The sequence below is a fragment of the Augochlora pura genome, chromosome 4 (genome assembly GCF_028453695.1).
Source record: "Augochlora pura isolate Apur16 chromosome 4, APUR_v2.2.1, whole genome shotgun sequence".
NCBI lineage: Eukaryota > Metazoa > Arthropoda > Insecta > Hymenoptera > Halictidae > Augochlora > Augochlora pura.
The window spans coordinates 1,989,480-1,999,852 of record NC_135775.1 but is presented as its reverse complement, the minus strand read 5'-3'; the positions used below and the strand labels follow the sequence as shown (position 1 = coordinate 1,999,852).

At 40.7% G+C, this 10,373-nt stretch overlaps 1 protein-coding gene across 1 annotated transcript in view; it reads right to left on the bottom strand.

Annotated features, from left to right (window-relative positions):
* Positions 1-5,623: 5,623 nt before the first annotated feature.
* Positions 5,624-10,373, bottom strand: part of Amon (prohormone processing protease amontillado) — a 57,409-nt gene continuing 52,659 nt past the window's right edge. Inside the window, exon 12 of the mRNA XM_078178482.1 lies at positions 5,624-9,904. Within this exon, the coding sequence (XP_078034608.1) occupies positions 9,740-9,904 (165 nt within the window). The 3' untranslated portion in view covers positions 5,624-9,739. The remainder of the gene's footprint in view (positions 9,905-10,373) is intronic.

Genomic DNA, 10,373 nt, shown 5'->3' with positions numbered 1-10,373 from the left:
TGGGGGTTGAATTCGCGGTGTAATGGGGGTTGCATTCGCGGGGGTTGGGGGTTGAATTCGCGGGTAACGGGGGTTGCATTCGCGGGGGTTACCTTCACTGGAATTGAGGGTTGCCTTCGCAGGAATTGGGGGTTGCATTCGCGGGGGTTGCCTTCGCAGGAATTGGGGGTTGCATTCGCGGTGTAACGGGGGTTGCATTCGCAGGAATTGAGGGTTGCCTTCGCAGGAATTGAGGGTTGCCTTCGCAGGAATTGATGGTTGCCTTCGCAGGGTAACGAAGGTTGCCTTCACAGCCAACAGGGGTTGCATTCGCGGATAACAGCGCCGAGATCACGAAAAACGCGTCTCGCGTCCGCCGGTAACGCGTGCCGCAGGCTTCGCAGCGAAGAAGAAAGAAAATAAAAAATATACAAAACGTGTAAGGTAAGAACGCGGTCTGATGGTTATTGCGGTGTTCGCGTTCGCGTGTTTGCTGTTTTCCGGCTAAAGAATATCTGTCTAGCTGGTATAAAAATGGAGATTGAAGCGGCGTTTCTTTTTCGCCGGGGCTCCGCTTCCATTATACTTTTCGTTCTCTCTACGCCGTTCACCCGCGATCCCGGTTCACGTGCAATCCCATAAGACGCGAGCCGAGTTTTTAAACCATACGCGAGGAGGCGATGGGTCGAGTCTGACCCGGATTGCTTAGGGAATGAGGTTTTTAGAAAATTGACGCCACTGTTGCTTCGTTTTATACTGTTTTATTCTATAACGAAATAATAATTTAAGTATTATGAAATTAATATTATTATATTATATAATTCCTTTTTTACTGTCTTGTGTTTTAATTAATTAAATCTGGCGAGAAATTGACTTCCAGATATATGGGATATAGTTTTATTAAGATATAATGGAATATAGTTTTTGACAATACTGGCAGGAACAATTACATTTACTTAAATATTTTTTTAAATTTTATTATCACATAAACTATAATATAATTTGTAATTTATTATATATCATATTATAATTCAGATTTATTATATACCTAATTAAGAATTAGTTACACTTAAGAAAACATCCTTTCCTGTTACTATACTTTTACGAAATTATTTAGCACATTGGGGGTGGCGATTGCCCTCCGACCATGGCAACGAAAGGGGTTGGGTTCGTGCAGCGGAGCGTAACAAAAATTCGTGAAACAAAAAGTCAGGGAGACAATTTCGTGTACAAAGTGCCGGATACCTAACGCAATCTGTCCGTCCGTTCCGTTCGGTCCGTCCGTCCGTCTGTCTCCGTCCCGTACGGTATGAAACGCTCGAAACCGAAACGTCCCGCGCGGAAATGACGACGCGGATGAATGCGGGTCAACCGCAAGCGGCGAGTAGACGCGCCATTGTCATTCGGGGAACGGCTTCTACATTGTGATCCTGCTGCGAACCTACGCGACCTTGTAACACATTGTCCAACGTTGATCGTTACGGCGATCGCTGGGATTAATGGGGAGGGAGATTAACACACAGGAGAGAGAGAGAGAGAGAGAGAAATAGAGAGAAAAGAGAGAAAGAGAGGCAAGGGAAAGATAAAGATTGAGATAAAGAGACGGACAAGAAGGCAAAAAGAGAAATAAAAAAAAATAGAGAGAGAGAGAGAGAAATGAGAGAGACACACACTAATTAAATTAATGAGAATGAGAGAGGGTGAGACAAAGAGAAATTCAAAGAGAATAAAGAGAGTGGGAGAGAGCGAGTCATCGAGAGAGAAAATGAGAGAGAGAGAGAGAGAGAGAGAGAGAGTGGGATGAAACTAGGAAGAGAGAATAATTGAGAGCGCAAGAGAGAAGGAGAGAGTCATCAAGAAAAAGAGGTAGCAAACTAGAATGAGAGAGTCATCAAGAGTAATCAAGAGTCAGAGTCATCAAGAGAGAGAGAGAGAGGGTGAAAACTAGAAAAATCAACTAACCAAAAATAAAACAGAAAAACAGAAAATAATCAACAATGAAAGAAAGCACCAAAAAGAGAAAATAAAAGAGAGACTGATGAAGACAGTAACAGAGAAACAAGTAGAAACACGCAAAGGGAAGAATAATAGAGAAAAATAGAGAGACAGAGAAGAGGGGAGGGGGTAGAGACAGATCGTTCCGCGGGAGGCATTAAAGCCGCGTTAAAAATGTTTTCCGCGAGGTTTTTAAACGGCCCCCCGGCCCCGCTAATTGTCGAAGGACACGCTCGAATTTACGAAGCTGGGCAAATAACGTTTTAACAACGCCGACCCAATTATGCAAATTGGCAAGCGCTCTCGCGGCCCGTCTCTCCGCGCGCAGTTAATTACACCGATCGATGGCAATCTGTCAAGCCCCCCGCCGCCGGCCGCCGAACACGCGCGCCTTCAACCTCCCCCCGTAACCAATCGCGAAGGAAGAACATGCTGTGCGATGACACTTGGCGATCTGGACACTGTAGGACCCATCCTCGAGTCCCATTGTCTCGGCGAAGGGTCTCGTTTAACCCCTTTCGCTGTGATAATGAGTCAGATTAGTGATAACGATTTTGTGCAAGTTTTGCTAAATATTAATATTATTCATTTATTTTCAATCGAAACCAAATTTTTTTATAGTCAAAGTCTGGAAACGGAAATAAATAAAGTCAGTAAAATTGGCTGTCTAAATTATTATTATAAATAAGGGTTAATCGACGCAACGTGAAAGGAGTCGTAGTGCGAGGATTGACTACTACGTGCTACATAACCTAACTACTATGTACTGACCAATTACTATACCTTCTGTTAATTTTTAATAATTAATTTACTCCGTATTTCTTCAATGAAAATTGTCAACGAAATTAATTCTAATTTATTTCGTACAGATATAAGAAAATTAATTTCGTACATAAGATAATAAATTTCGTACAAATATAAAATGATTTACAAAATGACAGAAATTTAAATTAAAAAATCACACGCGACCAGTAATAACTTTTAAAAAGCTCCGCCGTGATTTTCGAATCAATTTGCAGACCGTACGCCCGCCAACTAAATTATTAATTTATACCGCGCACACGCTCGACAGCGAAATTTAAAAGCATCGATAACTTCTGCCCCGACGAATTGTCAATATTTGAACAACCGTAACTCCGTTAAAAACTGTCACGAAATCATGACGATTTTTTTCGATTAAAGCTCGAAATCTCCGCTTTGCAACGGTGCATTTAAATTTTCAATATCGCGCGCTGTCGCGACTGTGACATCATAAAAGCGAGGGGTTGTTCACGGTATCGAAGAAACGCACGGTTTAACCTGATCAGACGAATTAATTTCTATTTAGCCGTTCATAGTAAACCCTTTCACTTAAAGAACCATAACTCTTCGTCAAAAATTTCTCAATAATTTAATTTTATTCTCAATAGTATATTTCGTGTTTTCAGCTTGTTCGATTAACGAAACGTTAAATAAATAATAATGAATTCCGGGGAGCATGTTCCCGCGTCGAACCGAGACGACCACTTCTATCAGTACGGAGTCTCATAGGTAGGTAGACGGCAAAAACAAAATTAATACCCGCCGTTAACCCAGATATCTCAGCCGATCACAATACGTGTTCCTTGATCCAGCTGGAAATCGCTGAGCATCGGAATAAAAGCACGCGTCGCATGAAATATCCAGAGCGAAACGAAGTTCTGTTTCGGTGGCGGCGCGCACCGTAATTCGATGCTTGCCGAGCACAAGCGAATTTAATGCGGCCCGGCCCGCGACAATTATTCGTTCGGATGCGTCGCGAATTGTTCGGAAACGATGAACAACGGGCTATCGGCTCGGATCACGTCCTTATCGATAATATCGTGAGCCAATCGCGACTAAAGCTGCTGCATTTCAGACGACAAGGCGCACAGAGGATTGGAGGAGTGGGGGGAATTGGAAAATTAACATTTTTTTAATTGTTTTTTACGAGGTGAGTGTAGTAGATAGTTGGATACAACATAATATATTATAATATAGTATAATATAATACAAAATAATAGAATACGATACAATGTATAATCTAACTATACAAATGTAATATATTGTAGTATAGTATAGTATAATCACTCGACATTTGAAAATGAGGTTCCTAAAGCAATTTTAAGCAACTTTTGCCTTTGCAAAAAATTTCTCCGACTTTTTATTAACGAGTTATCAACGAAAAACGGTGACCAATAAGAGACGAGCTCTGCCGACGCTGAGCTCTGCTTAGCCTCTCATTGGTCATCGATTTTCGTTAATATCTCGACAACCGTGCAACGTGAAACATTTTCGTAAAGGAAAAAGTTGCTTCAAATGATCTCCCGCTTCCAAAATTCCAAATAATATCAATAAATTATATCACACTATATCTATACTATATCATACATATACTATATCTTTGAATTCTCTTTAAAAAAAGTATTAGATACTCAACCTTAATATTAATCAGTTTACAAGTCACGATTCTCGCATGATCGAATCACCGCGCGACGCGACGCACGGTCTTCGTCACCCCCCCCCCCCCCCCCCCCCCCCCCCCCCCCCCCCCCCTCCCTTCAACCCCTTCGGCCGTCGACGGTGAAAATATTCCCCGCTGGGTAATTGGAGCACAACGGGGGGATCGTTGCAAAATTTATTTTAGGTCACGGTTTCTGTCGCGCCTCGCCGTATCGATTCCGAATAACGCGGGAAAAAAAACGCTGAAGCGCGCGATCGAAGGAACCGGCCGCGAGAGAGAGAGAGAGAGAGAGAGAGAGAGAGAGAGAGAGAGAGAGAGGAAAAAGGGAAGAGAAACTTTGTTCGCGGGACAATCCGCGAATATGGTCCGGGCTTCTTGACCGAATTTTTCGGTCCCGTTTCAACGACGATCGACGACGTAGCCGCGACGGTGGTACGACGTCGATCGCCGTCGTCGCTTTTCGGCTTATTAGGCACCAATATTTGCGATATCGATTCTCGGTGGGTGGGCGGCCGAAGCGGAGATCGATGGGACAATGAAAACGACGCATCGAGGACCTCGGCTTTTCACCGATTCTTCCCGAACGACAAAAAAGCACGCGTAAATAGTCAATTTCGTCGTATGAAGGGGAGACGGCCATTGTTGCAAGATTGTTGCGTTTTTTAAGCCTTTGTCGCGACACCCACGCGGCATGAATCGAATCAATGAAATCGTTACGGGACGCGATTCCGTTCGCTTTAGTCGAGGGACGCGTCCAATGATTTTTCATACCAATTTACTATATTATTAACACAAATTCGGAATAGTAATTCTAAATTATTCAAGCTTCACTCGAAGCTGTGTCATTCCAACATCTGCAATGTAACCAAATTTCCGTAAAAATGAGTTCCCGTAATTTTCACCGTCACAGTCTTTCCCCTAATCGTCCGTGAAAGATCCATCGACGCTGCAAAACGCTCGAAACATCAGCCAACAACTGTAATAAACGACGATCACGTGTCCGCCCGATGATCCACGGCGCTGAATCGAAGACGAGGATCACAAAACTCTGCGATCGGAAATCGAGGAAATCTTGGTCGTTGCAATCCCAAACAGCAGCCTATAAAAGGGGGATGGAAGGACGAGAGAGAGAGAGAGAGAGAGACGTCGATGACGTCAATGGATCGCAGGTACAGCATATAAAAACGATGCAGGCCAAAAAATAAAGATTTTATTCATCCACGTACATCACGTACAGAATAAGGTTGATTAAATTCGACTATATATTTCTTTCTTCCTTTTTCTTTTTAATATATATATATATATATGTATGTATATATATATTTTTATATATGAATATGTATATATAATATGTGTTCATTTGTCTGACGTTCTTCTCGACGACACCGTGCGTTCATTTCGAACTCTACGTACCTAGAGTATATCTACACGTGTCTTCGTCTGTAATTTTTCTTTTTCATATTTTCTCCGTTAATTACGCGCTCCTCTATTTTATTTATTTAATCCTCTCTTTTTTGCAAGCTTTCCCTCTCTCTCTCTCTTTCTCGCAAGCTTTCTCTCGCGCGCGCTTTTTCTCCCACTCACGCACACTATTTTTCGCACTCCGTTCGTCATTCGCAGAGACCGAGAGAACGCCTCTCTCTCTCTCTCTCTCTTCGCTCGCAAGAGAAGGGTTAGTTCGCAGGTTGAAACTCTCGGAACGCATCGCTGTATGCATCGCGGGCCGGATCCTTTCACGCGATCATCGCCGCCGCTTTCAAACGCGGCTCACCCCTTTCCCATGTTTCGCGAGTGCCCCCGTCCCTCGGGAAACGATACGAGCTCCCTGCTCTCGCGATACAAGCTCGCCTAAGTGCTCCGAGCGCTTCCCTAAAGGCTTGCGAACGCGACTTGGAGCACAGAATCTCGACGTTGCATCGTCGAAATCGCGATCGATTCGATCCACGACGCGAATCCAAACTCGCCTCGCGAGCCAAGCGAGTTCAATGGACTCTTCTACGAATTTTTCTACGGTGTTCGCATCTACCTGGCGAGATAACGCGACGCGTTATCTCGACGCAAGCTTTTCTCCCTTTTTCTCCCAAATAATGGGAGAAATGAAGCTGCTGCTTTTATTTCGGGCAATTATTTTCGGGAATGTTTTTTCGCCACGTTATCGGTGATATTTTATATTTAGTTGCGCGCGGCGCGGGGAACCCGAGATTTATTCATTTATAAATAAAATATTATACATTTAAAAATTCATAATTATCTTAATATTTTCAATATTGTACTTTAATCTTAAGCTACTTAAATAATATAAATAAATTATTAAAACCAAAATAATTGAATTTCATTAATTGAATAAAATGATTCTACGATCGCAGCAATTTTAATAAAGAAAAACGACAATTTATCTTGTGTTTATATTTAATTTATCTCTTCAGGGATACAGACGCCTGTACATTTAATTACCTTAAAATCATCGCTATTCTAAATATAAAGAAAATTTTAGAAAACTATAGAATTCTTCAGCAATATAATAATAAATAAATAAAGTAAAACGCCTGCGAAATAAAAAGAGAACAAATTAAATAAAACTCATCCCTGAAGAGGCTATAAACACTGATAACAAAAGACAAGAATTTGACTAAAAAGTACGGAATAACATTTAATAACAAATACAAGCATTTACGAAAATAAAAACGCATTCATAAATTGTTAACACTATAGTGATCTATGTTATATAAATTATATAAATTAAAAATCATACGCCTCGAAGAGTTAAGATTATTGATGAACGAAGGGTGCGGTGTAAAGAACGTGTATTAAACAATTGTTACTGAAAAGATCGAGTGTCTATTGTAAAAAATATAATTGCATTTTCAATGACAGCGTTCACGAGTTTAATAATTGAACTTCGCCGAAGAAAACGATCGATAATTTCTCACTCGTCGTACAACGTGTAATAATTATAAATAATCGAACAAAGATATCCGATAACATTTAAACATTACACTTGAAATAAACGAGCCTTTGTTCTCGCGCCGTGCGCCAATAAAACGCCGCGTTTTCAGGATCTCTGGACGCAGGACAATTGATTCGTATAAAAGAAAGGACACCAAGGGTGAACCGAGACTCTGCGAACCCTTTCTTAAAACAGTCGCAGACTATTAACGAATGAAATTAATATTAATAAATCGGCGGCCATCTTGTCTCGAGTCGGCCTTTGTCGCGGTGCGGGTTACAATGACGAGGAAACGACTAATTTAGAGACTATAAACGTTCAGCCGAGCAGAAAAAATTCGACAATGTTCTTTAAAGCGATTTCAATCGCTTTATCTCGTTAGTTTTTTTAAATCGTTCAATGTTTGTTTAAAAGGCGAACTTTTCTGCTCGGCTCGACGCGAACAGTAAATCTTACTCTCCTAATTTGCTTCTCTAAAATTTCGACCTAGCTCGAATTGCCATTGGCACGATGACTGTCATAATCAGAGCTGCAAAAGAGTTACAAAATATTTTTCAATGAACAGAACAATTCAGCTTAATGTTAATTGTTAATGGCTCGAAGAATGTAACGAATCGATGAGAAAATATTTCATTCAGCGTTTAATATCTGGATAGAGATTTGTTGACAGTTTCGGCCATTTTGACAGCCAAAGTGCCAATTCCAGCCAAGAGATCTCAAACAATCGGATTTCTCTTTTTATCTCCAGCAAAAATCTCGAGAATCCAGGAGAACTCGAGGCTCCGCGAGAGACGCTTACTACACAGACAATATGTATTTTATATGTATTTAACATTGAACAGGCTAGAACGTTTAATATATACGAGTTGGAAACGGCGCTCGGAGCTCCCTTAGCCGACGGCGAACGAAGATTCGCGAGCGCGGGCCCGAGAAGCTGTGGTTGGTAACGTCCGACGACACTCTCCCCGCAGCTCGATATTCGGTATCGGATATTTCTGTTAGCGATTGAATGGATTGCTGCGTGACGGAGAAATGGTCCAGCCGCGAGGGCCGGTGGTACAAGATTGTTTATTGTTCCCAGGAGAAAGCGTATCCGGTTGTACATAATAGCCGGATGTATCTGTGTGCCGAGCTTTCGATTTGACGGGGTTTCTCAGGGATCGAGCTAGCCACGGAGCACTTTCGTAATTAATTAATAGATTAAGATTGTTTAAACAATTTTTGCAATTTTCGAGGTCCTATGAGGACTGTCGGAGTATTTGCAATTGCTTTTAAGATGTTTGTAATTTGTTTTCTGCTGGTGTCGATTATTGAACAAGCGTTAATGGCAAACGAAAAGTGGACAATTATAGAAGAGGAGATACGATATTGTACTCGCTTTTATGGCGTCATACACGCTTTGCGGCACACGTATTAACGTCTATATTAAAAGAGTCTACAATAATAGACTTACATTGTCAGCGATATATGTATAAACGAAAATTCAACAAAATATATTTGTATATTTCTATTTTTTATTTCTTTTAATATGTGGATATAGGATATGTTTTTTTATGTAATATGAAATATAGGTTGTATAATGTAAGATATGGGAATGTAGGATATGTAACATAAAATATAGAAATATAAAATATATAGTATGGAATGCAGAGATATAGAATGTATAGTGTAAAGTATAAAATGTATAGAATATGTAGTATAAAAATACAAAATATATAACGTAAGATACAGTAATACAGAATACAAAATATAAAAATAAAGAAAATGTAATATAAAAATCTGCATATACAAACATTTTATTGAGTAAAATATTAAAATATTAAAAATGTAACAAAAACTATACAATAACCTACAAATTCGAAGTAATTTCTACAAATTCCACAAAATTTTAAATAAAAGCTAAAAATATATAAAATAAATACATCCAAAATAACATTCCTAAAAACACGAAAATTACATCTAATCTACAATTATCCGCGCCGCTTTAATTATTAAAAATCGTCAACCATAAAAACGAGTTACTCAGTCAATCCAATCTCCTCTTCCCTAATTGTCCGTTTCTGTTCACAAAGGACAATTAAAGAAAATTTACTATAGTCGTCTTCGTCGCGGACATTTTGGCTAAGAAAAGGAACGAGAAGCTGAACCAGACGAAAACCATATATCACATTGGGTGTCCAGAGAGAGAGAGAGAGAGAGAGAGATACGCGGCGGCTGCCTGTACGCAACACGGAACGTAAGGGGTGGAGACGCGAGGGGCGTGCCGTCGATAAGACGAAGCTGCTGGAGAAAAAAAATTAATCGGAAAGACGGAGCGCGGTCGCGTGGTTTCGTATCCCGTGCCGGCAGACGCGTTGTTACATCGCCGTCGACCGCTCCTCGTGCGCCTTCTTCACGATCGCCAGCTTCGAATGGGGATCCGCGGCCGGCAGGCCGGTGTACGGCGGATCCCTGGTGCCGTGCAACATCAGCGTCCACTCGCGGAACCATCCGTGCTGCGGTTTCTGCGTGTTGAAGCTCACCTGAAAGTAAATTTCATTAGCTTTTACTTTCAACAATATTACACTTACATTTTTATAATTTTTATATTATAATATTATATAGAGCTTTCAGTATGTTCAGTAAAGTTGTTTAAGTTTAAATAATGTTGCTTTTATGCGACGTCCTGGAAACATCTTAGAAACGTCTGTTTTAGGTCTGATCGCCTTAAACCCTAAAATGGACGTCCTGAAAACGTCTTAGAAACGTCTGTTTTAGGTCTGATCACCTTACACCATATAATGAACGTCCTAAAAACGTCCATTTTAGGTCTGATCACCTTACACCCTATAATGATCGTCCTAAAAGTGAAAAGTAAACCTAAGTGGCTGTACTAAAATAACATTTATGACGTGACGTAATCTATAGACCAGCTTCCGTCACAGAGGAACGTCAACAGAATACCAGGGAGTTCGGCTAACTTATCGGAAGAGAATTATCCAGCTTTATCCT